General features: G+C 37.9%; 1 protein-coding gene across 1 annotated transcript in view; it reads right to left on the minus strand.

Moving 5' to 3' along the window:
- The window catches only part of TRPM3 (transient receptor potential cation channel subfamily M member 3), a 249,388-nt gene that overhangs the window by 44,479 nt on the left and 184,763 nt on the right, over positions 1–20,146 (minus strand). Inside the window, exons 9-14 of the mRNA XM_042877368.1 lie at positions 19,374–19,446; positions 11,075–11,175; positions 9,193–9,327; positions 7,453–7,503; positions 1,537–1,572; positions 1,254–1,394 (exon numbers count right to left, since the gene is read on the minus strand). Of these exons, the coding sequence (XP_042733302.1) occupies positions 1,254–1,394; positions 1,537–1,572; positions 7,453–7,503; positions 9,193–9,327; positions 11,075–11,175; positions 19,374–19,446 (537 nt within the window). The remainder of the gene's footprint in view (positions 1–1,253; positions 1,395–1,536; positions 1,573–7,452; positions 7,504–9,192; positions 9,328–11,074; positions 11,176–19,373; positions 19,447–20,146) is intronic.

The following is a 20,146-nucleotide window of genomic DNA, read 5'->3' on the forward strand; positions in this document are numbered from 1 at the left end:
GATATAGGGTATATAATACACAATATATAATATATAATGAAATACTCTCAATATAATGAAATATTATTTAATATACTCCACATATATAAATAAATTAATTACATGCATGTGTTTAACTCTAACTTGAATTTGACTCTACTTCACCAAAATGAACAACAGAAAACATACATTTGGAATCTAATGTAAATTCAATCTGCCTAGGGGGCTGTTCTCATAGAAAGGAAGCAGGAATTACTTCTAAGAGTCACTGTCATGAGTGAATTTCTCTGGAGTGCTTTAGTATCTTGGCCATTTCCCTTGCACGCCTTTACTGACTGTTATGAAGCTGCTCTGCGTGTTGTGCCAGTATCTGTGAAATCTCTACTGAAATGATTATCCTGATGGAACATGGAAGTCTCTCCCAATAGCTACAATTACTATCCTTACTCTCAATAGTGAAGTACAAATATGTGAGACAAAAACAAACAACTCTCTTCTCCTGTGTTTGGCTGCAAGCATTCCACAGAGCTGTTGTTCTTTATAGTGTCTTAGAATGATACTTAGTGGTATGTGTTGCTAAAATCTGAACTGAAGCATGAAATGAAAATGTGAAGCAAAAATAAGCTAAGAACTGCAAATCTTACTGGCAACAGTTATTCACACTTTGCTTCAAGCTGAATTGGATCAGTGGCATTACAGATGACAACAAATACCTTTCATGTTTTTGAAAGATAATAAATTTACTTTGGTTTCAAAGTATTGAAATCTATCAAACAATAAAACTCCAAAAATGGTATTTTTGCCATGAACGCACTGCCTTGCCTGATGTCACATGCAGCCAATAAAGCCTGTTTTGAGTTATGTGTTTCTTTGCCCTCATAGCTTCAGGCCACAGTCTAGAGGATGAGTCCTAAGATAATACATGCATCTCACAGAACACAAGTTTTCTCAAGTCTAACTCTGTTAGTATCCTGTGGCATTGAACCAAAAGACTCTGAGTCTTTCAAATGCAACATTTGGACAAAGCCAGAGGAATGTGCCTTATGCCCTGGTCTCATCAAGGCAGCAGAACACCTGAACCCAATATTTTTTTTTGTTAGACTTGTTAAAAAAGTTGATTGACTACAGTGCACTGCAGTGAAATAAGTAAGTAGTGGAAATCGACCTGTAGTGCACACATGTGGATTTTCTCTGAAGCCTAGAACCATCCAAGAAACTACTGCAACTGCTGCAAATAGGTGCAGTCATACAAACGACAAACAATTGCTCCTTACCCTCTTAGGCCCAAATAAATTGTGGTACAGCGTTCTGAATCGCTTTCGGGTATAATTGCAGCGATATGCTCCTCCCATCAGGTACTCTATCACCAAACCAATATCAATCAGGCTTATTCGATAATCAGGAGGTAAATTTCCCTGTAACAAAAATAAGGATGGTGGGGGAGAAAGAGATTATTATTGTTAGCATTGTTAAATGCATTTTATAATGATGTTAGAATAAGATAAATTAAAATAGTTAAAAACAGGAATGTATTATTATGCTGGTTAATTAATTCACCTTAAAATAGATCCAACCGAAACCTGGATATTCTCGCTTGGAAAGAAGACATAAGTTAAATAAGAAGGTGAAGAACTTGTAGAAACAGAAGATAACGTCAGTACACAGTACTCATATTCTTCAGCTGGGGGAAACAAGGAACATGACTGCAGAACAAAAAGCACGAGGATCAGCGCACTGGAAAGGTCACGCACAGTTGCTGAGCTCTAGTCTTGTCACAAAGCACCTCTGTTGCACCATCTGTGCTCCACACCTCTTGTCCTGGCATTTCTCGTCTCTGCTGGCTTTGCCTCCTCTGCACTGCTGAGCCACTGTGAAGTGACATCATGTGATATTGATTGTTCACAAGAAAGCAGCTCTTGCAAGTGACCTTCCTATCCTCCACATTCCAGGAAAAAAAAGATGGAGGAGAAGAGACTTGTTAACTACTCTAGAGGAATTACACATTTCTTCTGGGAATTATGTACAAATAGACTAATATCACTGCTTAAATTTCACAGTTTCACACAAGGAAAGCACCTGTGTATACGAAGTAAGTATGAAAATTGGAAAAAGTAAAACATCTCTAGTTAATTCCTTGGGGTTTTGGTTGAGAAGAAAAGTATATGCCTAGCAGGTTTCCTAGATGAGCCCTCCTTGAAATCCCAGGGTATCTTACTGAAAACTCTTCCATGTACAGTAACTCTGCTACCTAATTTTCAGCATTGCCAGAGAGTTGTGTCCCGTAAAGGAGAATTGTGATTGTGGCAAGAGTCATTAGCAGGATTTTGCAAAATATGTCCATCTGCTCACTCTCCAGTTTCTGTTCCTTTCTATCAAGTAGAATATGAATATCCAGTGACTTTGGCATGCACCTTTATTTTTGAAGGGAAAAAAAAACTGTAAATATATCTACGTCCTATTGCCCTCACTCTGTGAATTGCCTTGCACATAACCATCCCTCTTTTTACTGTCAAGCCTGGAAACAGCAACACTAAAGTTATAAGTTGTCATATATACATGGCTTGCTAAGCTCTGAAAAATACCTCAATAACAGATTGCCTCTTCCTGCATCTTGGCCCAAGTCTGCTTCTGAATCAACTGGACATTTATGTTCTCCAGTAACAGTAGGTTTGACAAGATACCTGGCAGGTGAAGTGCTCCTGAGCTCTCTGGTGGCAGAATAAAACCCTGCCTGTTTTTCTGTTTCCCTGTGGAAACTCTTCAAGGGAAACTCTGATCCAGTTTCAGGAGAGAGCTAATGGGAAGGGACTGCCTTCAGGTAAAATTTCCCTTCTTCTCTAAGTCAGTGCTGAATTATTTGGACAACAGTTCGTAGTTCAGCAAGCAGTCCACCATCAGCAAAGAAGCCACAACTTAGAAAAGTGTGAATGGGTCACCAAGATCTGCAAATCTCATTCAGGACTCTGCAGATTTACAGCTCTGTCCTATATGTCATTGTGCAAGAAAAGTGGCTACAAATTAAAGGTGGAAAGAGAAGTAAGTTATCCCTCTGTGAATCACGAGTGACAGCTTTGGAAAGATGAGAAAAAAACTCTAGAAAGAAATTATCTAAGTTGTACAGTCAACATTGCAGAAGGACTACAAAATTGTAATTTTTGGCTAAAGAAATTCAGCCCATTTTAACAAAATAATCACATTTTCTGTAATGATATACAGCACAGATCACAGTAAGCCTGTAGCTGTTTTTATGTGATCATCAGAAGAAGGTTAATAATTCACATGGAACAATTTTATGACAGCCTTGTCTTGTTGGAAATATCTGCGTGCCTGCCTGGCTTCTCTGCAAATTTGCTTATTAGATTGGGAGCAGAGAGGCACTAATGGAAAGCAGATGGCACCTGGCTCTGCAGAAGAGATGGAATGGATGCAAAGATTCTCCTTCCTCATCTACTTCAGCCAGGAAGAGAAAAGCTTATTTCAGTCCCTGCAGGGCTCTGGCAGCATACTGAAAGGCTGAGGATGCAAAGGGGAAGCAATGCTGTGGTGCACTGGCACTGGTAGTGGGCTAGAATTCAAAGGGATGGAAGATCAAGCAAATCTACTGGCAAAAGGTGAGCTGCCAACTCATTTCAGTGCTGTCCCTTGGCAGCACTTCCCCTTCCTAAACTTGGCCAGTGTGATGGGGCAAAGAGGACTATGGTTAGCATCTGAGGTTAGCTTGTTTGAACACAGTCATTGCATTCTAACCAGTTCTATGAAAATTCAAGATAAATCTAAAAATTAAACCCTGTTTTTTTTTTTCTTTTTTTCTTTTTTTTTTTTTCTAAAATATTCTCCAGTTTCCAGAATGTTTAAGGCATTTCATCAGAACAAGGCACTGGCAGAAGTGGAAGTAATCAGGAGAAAGCTGTAATTGTTCAGCTGTAATGTGTGACTTCCTTAATACAGTTGTTATGACTTCTAAGATTTCATAAGGGCATGAAAACACAGTTTTTTCAAATAACTTTAAAGGAATATGTGCCTAAACCTACTTACTATAAACACATGAAACATCTTACCATAAAAATCTCCTAAAATCACAGCAAAAATACATGGAAGGGGTTATGCATGTACCAAAATGTTTGATACACTAGCAAACTCTATGAGTGACCCCAATAGTGTTGGGCTGCCTGAACACAAAACTCAGTGGTGCAAGTGGGTCAGAACACTTCCAAGAACAGCAAAGATTTGGATAGGCTAATTCTAGAACAGCCAGAGTGGTCAGGAAGTACAGAGGAGAAGGTTGGTTTAGGGGTGTGATTGGTGTCACAGTTAATAATAAATTAACCTTTTAATGCTGAGACAAGCTTTTTAGTGATTATACATTATTATTTTCCTGGTAAAACTTCAAATTTAAAATATAATAGATCAATTATAATATCTTAATTCAGTTCACATGCATTTTCAGTTTGGGTGGATAAAATCTCCAATTTTGCATTCTGAGGAACTTTCAAAATTCTGTTTAACACCTACCAGCTCTCTGAAACTGCAGACATTCTGAGGCAGTTCAAAAGAAAGAACTTAGAAAAAAATGTGTGAACCCACAGTGAGAACAAGATATGTTTATTATGTGCCATTTTTGTATTACAAAAGGGAATCCATCTGTTAATTTCTGCTATTCTTTACCTAATTCAGTCAAGAAAGGAGTGGTTTTTTTTTTTTTTTTTTAAGCAACCTGTAGAGGGCAACCTCCACTTACAAAACGGATTTCAGGCACTGTCACTACTTTCTCCTTTCTCTTGGTATATCGGTTTGCACAGTGGAAGAACAAAGCCAATCCGTATGCTAAATTCTGTGCCCCTCGCAGATGATGTCACAAAAGTCAGGATACAAATGATGCGGGCAGATTCGCAGCCATGGAACTGAGAGGATCAAAAAGTGAGATGTACTCAGTCCTCTCCAAAGCACAGACATAAAGAAGTGATTTGCTTTATCGACACATTCAAAATTTACTCCCTTTGATTACAGTAAATTCTTTAAAAGTCTTTCTCCAGGCCTCTGCAATTTAATTCCAAGGCTAGCAGTCTTCACAGCAATTTGGATGTAGAAATCCAAAGAAAATGAAGTGTGCATGTGTGTGTACGTACGTGGTCACAAACAGGGCGTGGGAATTACTTCTGTTGTGCCACTTGGTGCAACTTCATTGCAGTACTCAGCAGACGGGGATGTCATTCAAAGTAAAAATCCTTCCATTCATTTTTATAACCATGTAATACAAAGGTAGTACTTTGAATATTACTTCCATTTTCTATTTGAAAATGTGCAATGACTTAGAGGCAAATAACTTCTCTAGCATACATTTCTGTGCATACTGTAGATTTTAAAATTGGGATGCAAGAATAATGGGCATTTGGTATGCATGACCTCTAAGTGTTGTCTCAAGGTGGCACACTACATGTCTTGTATTTCCATTCTGTGATACTGTAATTAAACCTGACAGATTAGTTATTTGGCTTCAGTATTTACATGTAATAGGAAAAAATTAGCATCAGAGGCATGGTGTGGTTTTCATGCACAGTGGGTGACTTAACTGTCAAATAGCAATGCTTATTAAGAAGTTATTTGCAAGAAGGTGTTTTTATTTAACCTGGTGTCATATCTGTTGACAGATTTACATCTTGGTTGCCTGGTGAGGGATCTGACTGCTCAGGTGTAGGGCTCTGGTGAGCTGACACACTTCTCCTAGTGAATTGTGTTTCTTCTTCACAGAACAAATGAGAAATGCAGCCACAGAGGTGCAGTTCTCTAATCAAGGTGCTGGAGGGCTGCCTCAGCATGACTGTTTTCAAAGCCCCTAACTATATTCTAATATGAGTGCTTGTTGTCTTCATGCAGTGGGAGTTACTGAAGGCTTTGTGTGTGGATAGAGTTGAAGAAAAAAGGTGCATTTAAAGAGATATCACAATCATCTAATATTTAGCAATTACTGTGGACAAATACTGTCATTAATGTACAATGTAAGTACATTTACTGCCAGTGTCTATCATTGCACACCCAAAAGTAATGATCTTGGACTATTTTCAGGCCTCTTTTTTTCCCCAAGAACTCCTTAAAAATTATTTCTTTCATTATGGATTTGAATAAAGATTAATATTATTAAGTTACTCAATATAGAAATTGCTACATCTTTGAGAAAATACTTGGAAAGGTGATGCTGGAGATGGAAAGGATTTCTAAAAGTCTCTTTTAAAGGAAAGAGACATTTGTTTTAAACTCATCAGGGCACATAAAGAACGGTATGCTTAATAACAAAAAAAGTCTGTTAACTTGGCTTTAAAAGAAGCAGTCAGTTTAAATGCACTCTAGCTTTTCTCTGCTCCCACTAAGGGAATGTGCAGTTCTGATTTCCTCTGTAGACATTTCATATCTTTTGATGCCACTGAAAATACTACATGTAAGTGAACAGCAGCACTGCCATGTAACACACCAAACAAAGAAAAACATCAGAACTTCCTTAAATGTCCCTACTAATTATTCTGTAGCATTATTTAATAGAAATACTATTCTGTAAGCATTGCCATTCCCCTACCCTATTTTCTTTCAATTCTGGTCAGCTGTAAGTGATAGAAGAAATCATCAAAGTCTGTACTCTTGCAAAAATTCTCCATTCCTTTTTCTGTCTTCTCTTGAACTATTCTCACATGCAGAAATCTGCCTTTTCAAGCATGCCAGGCTTGAGGTCCAAGTTATGCAATGAGTAAGACTGCAATCTGCACGTGCTAAGGGAGAATATTCAGGCTGATGAGGTCAGTTGCAGGGTCAATCTCCTTACTTGATCCATATATTGAAAGGATGAAGATTTTAATTTGTTGCTGCTGCTGTAACACATTTAATCCCATGGAACAAATACCTAGAGGTATTTGGAGTCTCCCTGTCACTCTACCTTCCTAAGTTTCTGTCCTACAGTTCTAATGGCTCTTTATATTATTAAGATGTTCAAAATTAACTTGATAAGGGGGCAGAGGAGACTTGTGCTATCTCTTTCACTATGTTTCTTCTCAGGAAGATGGCTACATCATAGCACACAACACAGAACAAAGAACCATTTCAACAAACTAGGATCCAACACAGGGGTAATAGCTATTTCACAGACTCAGAAGTTAACTAACAGCATGGAAATTAGCACTGATGATAGTTGCAGGTATGGAAGAATACAGATAACAGCATAAATCCACAGGAAATATAAGAGCTTACTACTCTGCTAGCAGAAGCACTATAATCCAAGCATCTAAAATCACAGCAAAAGCAAGCCCAATAACTTGCTAATTGTGCATTGTATGCAAAAAGTTAATATTCAGTACATACAAACGACATTCTGTAATGGCAGGGGAAGGAGAAGGTTCTGACTGAAAGCTCATGCAATACAGAGACTGTATCTAGCTACAAAAAGCGATCACGACATTCTCTCCAACCTACCGTCTACTGGACTCTTACCTTTTTGACATCCCTGACTAGATGATATAAAGTGTTGGATGGTCCATGTCTCTGCAAAACACAAACACACAGAAGAATACAATAGTTTTGCTCTGTCCAAAGACCATGTAAAACCAAATACTGAAAAGGCTGCCTCGGTTCAGTAGTTTAAAAATCAGACAACTGAGAACACTTTAAATATGCTGCCATCAATTTTTAATTGAATTTGAAAAATTAGTCACAAGAGCAGTATTTCACTTGACTTCTTCTTTGTGAGAAAACCACAAGAACTGTCATATTGCCTCAGAACTACAGTCCTGTATAGAAGACTTAGGCACTAGCACGATGTGTAGAACTTCTATGAAGGACTGGAAGGAAGAACAGCAGGTCATGATTCAGGATTCCTCTGCTCAGCATCTCCACTTCCAGTGAGCTCTTGGCCTTGAGTAAGAATTACTCCCACAATTTTAATTGTATGTTGTATGGAGAAAAAAACTCATTTCAGTTGTGTTTTTGAGTATTCCTGATATTTTCAGGGACTCTAATTGGAGGCATTCTTGGCTTTGACACATCATCTATGAGTCACCATATAAATTTATTCTAAAAGATCTTATTTAAGATGTTGAACTTCAAGCTTTCTTCAGATTTACTCCGTGTAGAAACTCATTTTGTTGCAGATGACTACAGGGGTCATCTCTAACAAGAATGCTCAAAGGCTTTCTATTCTTAATACATAGATGTTATCTGACAAATTTTAAGATAATCAAAGATTGGATGGGACGATCTCGCTGTAGGTTGACACAGTTATTTATTCCTCCATATTTTGCACAGATTTAATGAATTCTTCTCATATTTGATATTTTTGAAAGACTGATTTCTGGTCACCATCAATATAAAACATTTCTGGGTAAAACCCATTGTGGCAGCTTACCGTGACAGGGCTTCGAAAAGTACTGGCAAAACAAAATGTTTTGTAAAGGCCTCTGCACTGTACCACAACCTCCTTCTCACAGGCAGAACTCAGAATCCCCAAAATTAGGCAACACTTGAAGAATTTTTTTCATACCACTGTGCCAATTCACACTCTGGTTTCTTTCAGAAGGCAATTAAGATCTGAATGTCAGAATTTGCTCTGGAGTTGAAATATCAGAAGTTCTAATACTTATAAATATATACTTCTGTATTTATCTTAAAGGCAGAGATAAAACTTGGAAACAAATTTTTAAAAGTCAAAACTATAATTTTTGGAATATTCTACAAAAACACATGGAAATCCTGTACTGTAAAGGCACTTGGCCCTCCTGAAATCATCATGTTTCACCTATAAATTCAGAATGTTATCACAGGAAGTTTACTTCTAATTGTTTTCTAGTGTCTGAATTTGATAAATGTTTGCAAGATTTCTGAAACCAAAGGGGCTTATATCTTCAGGAGTCACGTACATCATACAGGTCCCAGCTTACTAGTTACTGTCTTCCAGACAATGCAACCTGCCTAAACCTGAGGTTCACTCTATTGGAATTACAATGACCAGAAATCAGTCAATACTGTGTGAAGCTTAATTCAAGTTCATGAAGTACATACAACAGATTATTTGGGAAGTGACACTGCGTTTCATTATGTGAGAGACAAAGCTAAGAGGCAATGTGAACTTCTCACACGAAAAAAAGTATTCTGCATCAGATGCTGGATGCCTTGTTATACGAGTGGGGAGTAGAAAAATGAATATAGAGAGAGAAAATTGCCTTATGTTGGCCCTACCGTATTGTACAATTCCTCTAGCCGGGAGATGGTGAGAAAACGATGCATGCTTACTCCATTTTCTATGAGTAATTTCACAAAATCCACTCTGTCCAACACCAGTGCATCCAGCATTGCTTGCTCAAGGGAGCCCACCTGCAAAGCAAGTGATTAATTCAGGGTGTTCCTGGGCACCACACACCATACCCTGCTTTCCTGACACCCTGGCACAAGCAGGCAAACCTTACAGAATTCTGAGGATTTATTTACTGTGCTGAGAATAAGATAATCACAATTTTAGCCTATATTGGTTTCTCAGATTCAGGGCAGCATTTTGGAAATGAGTGTCAGAGCATTAAGATGAACGTGCTTTAGGAAATACGTTTGGACAAAGGAACTGAAACATATGAGACTAATGATGACACTTCCACGCTACTCACTATCTTATTATCATCCTAATATTTTGCTTTCCTGAAAAAAATTATTTTTTCATTGACTATATCTGTCATGTACAAAAATACTCACTGTAATTCTGTTTTTACTAGCTTTTCCTCAGCTTGTGATGTTGAAACTCAGATAAACTTTGACATCCAGGAAATTGAAATAATTTCACAAATAGCATTTCATTTGAAGGTCTAAATGCAAGAGGTCTTCTTATGCATAACCTCTCCTTTTACATCTCTTTCAGTTTAGGGAGAGATGGAGGGATGAGAGCATACTTTATGCTTCCAACTTCTGGCTTGCAAAATGACTGCAACTTGCAGTATTTATACAATTTTTTGCTATGATGTAGCAATAAGGATAAGGAACAGCTTAATAACATTTAAGTCTCTGCTATGTTGTGTTGCATGCTTATGCTGAGTATCGAAAGTAAGGGAAAAAGTCTTATTTACTCCATAAATGAAAAGGTAAATGTCTTTAAAACTAGACTTCAGGGGCAGCAATCATTAGAAACTATATAATACGGACATTTAAACAGAAGATATTTCCTTATTGTAATTTTCTTGTGAGGAAATGCAAATGCTTGTGTAAAAATAGGATATGAATTTTCATGACAGTGACAAAACAACTGTCACAGTAATGAAAACTGATCTAACAAAAACTTCTGAATGAAGATGTGGGTTTTAAGGGTGAAGACAGGGTCAACCTGGCTTTGCTGGGTGACTTTTACCACTGTAAAAACTGCATCACAAGTTGGAAGTTATGACACCAGAGAATGCTCCTCCACTTCCCCCCACAAAGTTCAACATCCCCTCTTTCTATGGCATTTCTAGAGTTCTATCCATGGAGGCCTGGTGGACAGTGTCGGCCGTGGACCTCTCCCCATAGCTGGTAGCTGGAGCACAGGATAGGACAGTTGAGAAGCAGGCAGATCAGGCAGAGCAGCACTAGGCACAGTATTAACACTGGCTCAGAAGCCACAGCTCTCCTGTGGTAATGCCACCTCCCGTGCTCACATTCCATGTGATGACTTCCCACACCTCTGCAGCACCTTTTTGATGTCTGCTCATCATCAACTTCAGCATTTTTAAGTGAAAAGACTATAGGATGAAGAGCAGAGATTCTAGTTTACAGCCTGATAATTTAACATGATTGTTAATGGATACTTGTTTTTCTCAGCTTGCAGAATGATTTCTTAGTAGTATCGATGTGTTGTTTCCTGTTTTTCTAAAGGTGTCAGTGTTGAGGTATCATTAGGTGTCATCATTGCCTTGAATGAATGCATTAAAATGTCTGCAACTTTGTCTGTCCGTTGCTGTGTTTGGGAACTTTGTGTTTGATTGGGAACATGATTCAACATAATTCAAACTGTCTTAAAACCACCAATGCCATAAGAATGGACTTAATGTTATGCAAGGTTTAAGGTGTTTTCTGTAGAAGATGCTGCATGTATATACTATACCGGCCACTGCTGCCCGTAAATAAAGATCTGACTGCGAGCGATGTCTACTCTGTTCCAGGCTAAAGCCAGGCTCAGCTGGTCGGGAGCAGATGCGTTAGCTCCTGTGAATACAGAAGGAAGTGTGGGGGGGAAAGGAGGAGACAAAAGAAACAAGACACATTTTAGACACAGCCAAATGCCACCCTGGTAATTCCTTTAAATCAATTCTCACAGATGTCCAAGTCACTTCTGCAACTGATCTCATATTAAAATAAAGCCAAACTTCCCGTTATCCCTGGAATTAAATCCCTATTCTCACATCTAAGTCTATGTTTCTCAGACTGTCTCATAGATGCTAATAAGTTCCCGCCATCCCCTTGAGAATTTACATTTGTGGTGTAGCGAACTGGTTTTTCTCATCTCGGTTGGGAAGCCAGAGAAGAAGCCTGGAGGGATACTGACCTGGTATAGCAATACACATACACACCTATACCCACAGATGTACACAGGCACACACTCACATCAAGCAGTTACTGGAAAGTTGAAATCACGCAGACCAAACCAGTTTAAATAAACATGCAATTTATGCACCTCTTTTATGCATCCCTGCCTGCATAAACATAGGAATTCCTCCTCAGTTTGGACCTTGGAATCCTGGTGGGACAAATTTCCCTTCACCCACGTGATATTCTTGTAAAAGAAACCCCACTCAATAGAGCTGCTGTCAAGGTATAACACATCACCAATAATTAGGAATCTATGCAGATGGGCTTGGAGTCATTTGTTTGTGGGAGTGCATGTTTTCCCCTTTATTTTAATGGACACTGTGGGACTTCCCTGTCATGCTGTGTTTTTTTACTGTTTCACTAAGGATTTCAATGTTATTAACTGCTTTGTAACCATAAAGCAGTATTTGTGCTTCAGTGTCACTGTGAGAGCTGGCCTGAGTGAACTGATCAACTGAATAAATAAGGCGCCCTTCCACTTTAACTACCTAGGCTCAGAGAGATTAGGTGACAGGCTCATTTCTTAAAGGTGTAATAACTCCACCTTTCTCTTGATTCCATTACATTTTATGCTGACAAATGGTCCTTATTGAGAGAGGACAAACAGGAGCTTTTCATTACTTCAAAGCAGTTCTGTCCACATTTCAGCACTATTCAAAATCATGCACTGTTCCAGCAGAAAGAGGACTGAAATAGAGGCATAGAAAATATATAGCATTATGAGCCAACTGCTGAAATCCTCAATGTAAGATCAGTTCAGCAGACCCCACGGAATCTTAGACTACACTTTAATTTCCTAGCTCATAACTTTTCAGTCAGTTCACTTTGCTAAATACTTTGCAATACTTGAAAGAACTATTTTGTACATAGATCATTTGCATTTTATTACACAAATGAGCTCTGATAAGAAGGCAAGTGATGCAAGAGCAGAAAGATAAATAAAAATGAAGACAGTGAAGACAGTAAAACACTGTTCTCTGATCAAGAAGGGACATGAACATCCTTTGGTTAAGACTCAGCTTCTTGTTGCTTTATATTATAGTACAGTCAAAAATTCTTACAGGTGATGTCAATGACATCCAAACTTTCCTAAGTTTCTTATGCAAGTAACATACAGCATTAAAAAAACAGATAATATTTGCTGTGGGAAAGGCAAAGATGACCCTACAGTTTTATATATATATATATATATATATATATATATAAAAAAAAAAAAAAAAAAAAAAGGGTAAAAATACCCCAATTGGATATAATAGTAAAAAATTAGAATAGAGAGAAAATAATATTCTCCCTTATTCCAAAGCAAACAACACTACCTCTCAAAACACCCTTTGATCTCCTCCTGCCTGTCTGCATGCCTGCACAAGAAAGGAGCACCTCGGCAGGGTCTCAAGCAAAGTCTCTGGAAAGCAGTGGAAGAAGCACATGGGTGAACCCCAAAACCCAAGTGCAGTCATGATGATTCCACCAACTGGAACCATTCTTCACATATGATGGGGGAGTTCCACCTTCAGACTTTGCTAAACTGACTACAGCTTACAGTCTCGGTAGCCAGGAATCCTTCAGGCTTAGAAACCATTTTGGATTGAGAGTGGGTCAGATGGATAGGGAAGGATAAAGGCAGCTCCTTATAATGTCCCCACTTCAGCCAAAGCTAAAACCAAATCACAAAGACTACAGGTGAACCTTCTGATCCCCAGCAGGGAGCCATCCCCAGTCTGTGCTGAGGAACCCTTGGACTGTTTCACGCTTTAGGAAAGACCCAATTACAGGATGAGCACAGGGCCCTCTGATGCACATGAAGGGGGAACTAGCATGAGAAATGGGGCAGCCATTCACCAGAATTGCCTTAAATGCTTATCAGAGTCCAACTATTCAGAGAGCAGAAAGCAAGAAGGTGTATGTGTGATCTCAGAGGTGAAACTCTTCTAGTTACCATGGCAGTTCACTTCACTGTCCAGCAAAGTACTGGAAAGATCTAAAAGTTGAAAAATAGATGGTTTCTCAAGGAGATTTTGTACTTCAGGTCCAAACCAGTCTATCAGAGTGGAAGCTGAAGAGTATGGGTCAGGGCTCTGCCCTTCTGACTGTGAGGTTTTGCTGACAAAAGACTCTTATACCTGTCTCTGTTTTTCCATTTTCCCTATCTGGTTTTCAGGTCAGTGTGGGTGGCACTAGTGTTCCACAGAAAGAGAATCAAATAAATGATGTTAAAAGTTTATTCAGAACACCTCATGGGCCATGGATGATTGTTTCAATTGATTTTATTTCAGAATGCACCAATGACTTCATCTAAATGAAAAAATGTATTTCAGGTGAAATTCCACCCAGCATTTAGAAGTAAAAATAATTCCACTAATAAAAGAAATACTCTTTTGCATGAACATGAGTGGTGCTTTCTTGAAATACTGCCTCATTTCAATCATCTTCATGATTGCATTTGGTGATCCAAAGCGTGGATTTGAGTCAGTAAGAACTCCAAAAGTGATTTTGTGAAGATTCATCTTGGTCATAATTACCACTGGAATGCACTCAAATAAAAGCTAAAAAACATTTAGGAAATAAAAAATAAAGTAAATAACATATGTCAGGGGAAATTTAGATTAGATATAAGAAAAAGCTTTCTGTCTCAGAGAGTGGTCAGGCTATGGAATGGCCTGTCCAGGAAGGTGGTGGAGTCGCTGTGCCTGGCAGTGTTCAAGAGGCGTCTGAATGAGGAGCTGCAAGATATGGTTTAGTGCTTGTGGTAGCAGTGGTGATGGGAGGACGGTTGGACTTGTATGATGATCTTGTAGATCCTTTCCAAACTTGTGATTCTATAATTCTATGATTCTATACTGGTCTTATAAACTGCACACAGAGGGTCATACTGGAGTCACTTCTTAGGGTCTTATTACAGAAATAAGCATTTCCTATCTCCACATTTGTTTATTCTTATCTCATAAGACTTTAGGAGTGTTTTCTTTTTAAAAGAAAACAGACTTTGTCTAGTTCTGTTCTCTTATTTTAATTACGATAGCATATTTATTGCATTAAACAATATTTTAGTCAATCTATGACTAACATCTATGTAATATTTATTCAATTCTGATGTCTGGTGGAGCAAAAGTTATCTTCCTCAAAAGAGTGCTTTAGACAATAGGAATAATAACTGCAGAAGAGTCTTTCTTCCCTTCATGTATTCCCAGAAATAAAATTCAATTTGAGATACAGTGGATTGATTTGGTACTATTTTATTTCGATGTATATTTTGCTGAATACAGTTACATGCTGGAAAATGCAAGGATGCTGAAATATTAAATGAAAAAAAATGATCTGTGAAAGCTGTTCCTGCAGGTGTTAACTTCACGCTCTTAGGCAGTCATCTAAGACAGATTATTCTAGTGAAAACTCCATTCACATTAGATAATCCGTCCAACATCTCGGACCAAAATGTCATACATGTTGATGGTAAACTTGGGACTATAGACTTGAATGTGCATCCTAGATGAGCTAGGATACAGGCCAGAACGTGAGCATTATGCCTTTGCAAGACCCCAGATTACTGAAGCAATACAGAACAATACACACCAGCCAAGATTTGCTGTGACCAATGTAAAAGCACTGATGAATTCTCTAGCTATGGTCTAAGATGCTTAGTTGTCAGGAATCTAAAAAGTTGAAGAGCCATAAAACTTACCTATATTGGCAGATACGGCTGTTGGAGATTCACTTCTACAAAGCTTTTAAGCACATCAGTACCCTCTTTTAACCATCACTTAAAGAAAAGTAGACTAGGGGGTATAGCATTTAAAGAAAAGAAGTAGACTAGGGGGTATAGCAACCCAAATTAGCTTTCTGCTCTGCATCTTGGCAGGTCTTAAATTGTCTTCTGTCACACAGACACCAACATCTTTGAAGAAAGGGCTGCTTTTGTGACAGCACCTTCCTGCAATTTAGCAAATCAATTGGCAGTAACAAAGCTGATAGCAAGAATAACTGTGGGGGCAGTAACCAGACATTTGGCCTGACTCTGAAACATATTGGACTGAGGTAACATTAATCCTTCCGTGTCAGAGATTTCACGGTTAACAGACTATCATACAATCTTTCAAGACCCTATAATGGCTGCTCAGTGACCATGAATCATGACTTATTCACAGGCTTAAGGCATCCGAAGACATCAGCTCTGCATTAGTCTAAAAGGCTTATCTCAGAAAGTTACATATGTATACCACAAAACACCTCTTTTCTGATATTAACGATCGCAATGAGAAGGGTTCTGGAGCACAAGCTGAAATATGAGAGGTATGCTTCAGTCATTGCAACAGTCTCATGGATTGGGATCTTTGATGCCCTTTCACAGCACAGATATTTCAGCACTCCTACATATGCTGCCTTTAAATTCCCTCTCATACACTTTCTGCTCAATTAGCAGGCCAAAATACACTGCTGTTTGAGTTCCAACTGCTCAAGATAGCACAAGCAATTAAGTTGCATCAATAAATACACTTGCTACAAAATCACGCAATCAGAAATTTACTTCCCACATTTGCATGTCTTTCTAAATGAAAAAAAAAAAAAAAAAAGGAGGAGGAATTCACAAACCATATGCTGTTGTGACATCTATGCAATATAAATTGATAATCGGTTTGCATGCCATTCTCTGGCTTACTGGAGTTCACTTCCAAGAAAGAGAGATCTGCTGACAAGATTAAACAAGTGACTCACAAAAACAAACAAGGAAATAATCTCACATATTTAGTTCAGAGTCTGGGGCTTGTGGAAAATCTGGGCCAAGAGAATTCCTGCCTTGGCAGTGTGCCTGAGTCAGATTTAAAGAGAATATTTGCTCATTGTATATTTTACACAGTAAGCAGGAAATGATATTATGTGCTTCCCAGTCTTTGTCCTCCTCCTATTCCCTGAACAGATTTCTCAGGGCGGGATCAGTATTAAACTGGTGTGTGTCATGGACATAACAGCTGGCAAGAATTGCAAATCCTCATCAGACTGTGAGGAAAGAACAAATAATCACACACCAGTTTCATGCACCCTTTTCAGATGGTTCTGGAAGGGTGAAAGATATTAATTCCTGAATTTAAACACGCACAAATTTCAAAATAATTCAGATCCACTCTTTGAATCTGCTTACCAATAAATCAATATGCAAGTGGCTCAAAACTGCCAACTTGGATGCCTTGATCGGATGAAAACTCCTCCTCTCTATCAGCTTGATTTTATATCAGAAAGGATGTACTCAGAGAAAAGCAGGATTTCTTTCGGGTTGGCCCAGAACCTTTGTACGAAGACATGGTATAGACAAGGATATACGAATTGTTTAAACACAAGGGATTTCACCTCTGCACACACTGATTAAAAAGTTTTATGGACTTTTATTCCCTGTGATCAGAAATCTCACATTAACAAAATATAAAGTGGAATCTGAGATATACAATCTTCTTTGAGTAACTCCAAAACCAGAAGGTGTTGAGGAGCAGGGAAGAGGAGGCAGGAATTCAGTTACACTAACTTAAGCAAGATGCTACTGCCATCAGCAGATTACAAAATCAATTCAGGCAAATATCAAAGAAGGAGCCAACGTCTCTTATACATGTCCAGGCTCCTTCTGAGATAACATAAGTTCCCTAAGATGTCTTGCATTGCTATTATGAAGACAGAACAAGGTTTGTTTGTTTGTTTGTTGGTTTTACTGAGGAGGAGAAGGGACCAGTCACTAGCAACATGGATGCTACAGGTAAGAGAAAACCAGTCACAGGCCCAGAATGCAAACTTAATGCAGCTGCTCATCCAAATATTGCCAAAATAATTTTTCAAACAGAGAGCACTCAAGGCCTGTGATGTTTTTCTTTCAGATTCCTGGAAGACTGCTTTCAAGGTGGTAAAATATTTCCAGGGATTTACACTGGGATTCAAATGTTGAGAATATACCTAGAAAAAGTGGAATGACATCTTTAATACAATCTGTATCTGTATGTAATAGGAATCAAAAGCAGCAGTTTTACTGATTGCCTTAAGAACAAATGGCAAGGGAATATGCTTTACATTGAGGATAGCAAAGTATATTTAAATTATATTTAAGATAAAGATGAAATCTACAATTAAAACATTTCCAGTGGTGGAAAAGACAAATTTGGTGATGGATACAATTCTTGTTCCTTGATTCGAATTAGTTTGTTTTTCCTTCCTTCACCTTGTTTTAGCTTCTGTGTCAAAACATCAAAAGTGCCTTGAGATTTAACTACGCAGATGGCTAAAACATGTTACTACAGGGTAGCAGCAAAATAGTTATGTTACTTGCAGGCCAAACACTGATATCTTGATCAAAATGAACAAAGAGGAGAAAATTATACTATCGAAACCTAAAGAAATAGAAGCTGCTGCATTAAAATCATTCAAGTTTATTTCTGTGGTTGTATCTATCAATTTGCAATTATATTTTTAAGGTGGATGGTTCTTGTTTACTCCTCCCATTTAGAATTTTGAGTTAAATGTTTGAAGTACAATTTTAGAAATGGGATTAAAAATTGTGTGAAAGGTAAAATAATCTTTCCCCTCTTTAGGTGAAAATTATTCAGGCCTTCTCTCTTCTTCTTTTCATACAACTTTTTACAGCTTTCACTGGAAGAAACTGAGCAGAAAACAGAGCTCTGGAATGAGCAAGATTAGTTCCCATTACCACTTTAAAACTCAGCAATTCTACTATTTTTTTGTTATGAATGAAACTCAAACCTGCCACATGGCAGCATGTACCCTTTTACTCCAGCATGGGGATGTCAGCAGCATGATGAAAGCTGCTGAAGAGCCTCAGGAAGCACAACTTTCCCCAGGTACCTTTTGAAGAGTACTCCCTAATGATTCTAAGAATGCTCTTTAAAATTGTTTGGTACGTCTTGGTCTCTGTTTTTAAAATCAGTATTGCTTGTGCTATGTAACAGAAAACAAGACACAACAAGATTACTATGGTGACTGATACATGTAACATGTGCAGATACCATCTGCAGAAATACCATAGAAATGGAAGGGCATGTCCTCCCTGCTCTAGTTTAGGTGAATAATCCTTCATCAGATAAGGATTATCTGGAGTATATACTCCAGAGCTTTAAAAATCTTACCTTTTTCTGTATTTGCACCATGTGATAATATCATATGATGAAGAGAGCCAAGCTCAATGACATAAGGTTGCCTGAACAGGGTCTATGACAAACTGTGATTAGGAAATATTTTAGCAACAGAAAATTCTTTGTAAGACAGTATTTTAAGAGCATAAATGTAACACGTAATGGCTTAGAAAGCCATCCAAGAACATTAAGGGCAAAACTACTAACACTCAAAAGCTGAGTTCTCAGCTCTATCTATGTAGGCTGGAGGGAATCCCAGCGTTTCCATACCTTTCTAGGATGACTAGAGATAACATTTTGCAATAATGGTAGTTTTGTCTTAGCAGATAACTTCCACCTGTATTTTCCATTAGCCATCAGGCAATGTAAACCTGAGAAGTTCCTAGACCTAGCTTGTGAGCGCTAATCTTCTGAAGTAACTTCTGACAGAAAACACATTTCTTATGACACATCAGCAATTGCAGGTGGTGAATAAAGACTGAGGAAGAAATAAGAGTAGCTATTTAAACATTAATGAAAGATCTAGATTTGTAGAAAGCAGTTAGAGAAAAAGGTATACTTCAATTTCATGGTAGAAATTTACCATCTTGGTATGGTACATACTGCCAATAAATGCAGGTTCCAGCACAGTAGAGACACAGAGTTAATCCATTTGGATTGTTACAGACTCACTGTGAAGTGAAACTCCATTACCTTTCAGTAATGCTGTAAGGATAGCTAAATCAATATCCTGGTGTCCTTCTGATCCCATGCGAAATACTGTGATCTGAAACATTAAAAGACAATAGCATAATTGAAACCACAGTAACATTTTAAAGCAGAAATTAAATGAGATCTACAAATCTCAAAATTTCCCCATGGCTACAAAATCATTATCTTACTCAATTATTTCATGAGAAGGTTGTTATATAGGATTAACATATAACTTTTTTTTTTTTTTTTTTTTTTTTTTTTTTTGGTGAGATAAAATTCACTGAAGATAAAAGTTCTATTAAGAATCATGTGGAAGAAAAATTCTCTGTAATACTTACAGGGTGAAATCAGAGATGAAAAAAAAAAATTCTTGTATTAGATTAGCATTAGATTAAATGTCCCCACTACTAGGATGGATTAGGTGTGTTATAGGTTATGGATTTTATTTACAATATATGGCACTGAACAAGATGTTTTCAGCAAAAAAATCAGCAATCAACATCATGATTCTGTATAGCAGGAAGTTAGGTACATGATCTGTGCTTCTAATATCTTTAGGCATATGTAGTCAGTGATGAATATTATATATAAGCTTTGAGGCTGTTAGGTAAGATACACAATTCATGAAGAATGAATTTTGTGGGATTGTTCTTTCAAGACAATTTAACTCTTCGTTAAGACTACTCTGAAACATATAGAAGTGCAAATCTCCCTGCTCTTTTTGTTCCTATGCTCCTGGGCTTCTATAAAGACAATCAACACTGCAGTCTTTT

This window comes from Lagopus leucura, unplaced genomic scaffold (genome assembly GCF_019238085.1).
Source record: "Lagopus leucura isolate 7727_CA_CO unplaced genomic scaffold, USGS_WTPT01 Super-Scaffold_100018, whole genome shotgun sequence".
NCBI classification, from domain to species: domain Eukaryota; kingdom Metazoa; phylum Chordata; class Aves; order Galliformes; family Phasianidae; genus Lagopus; species Lagopus leucura.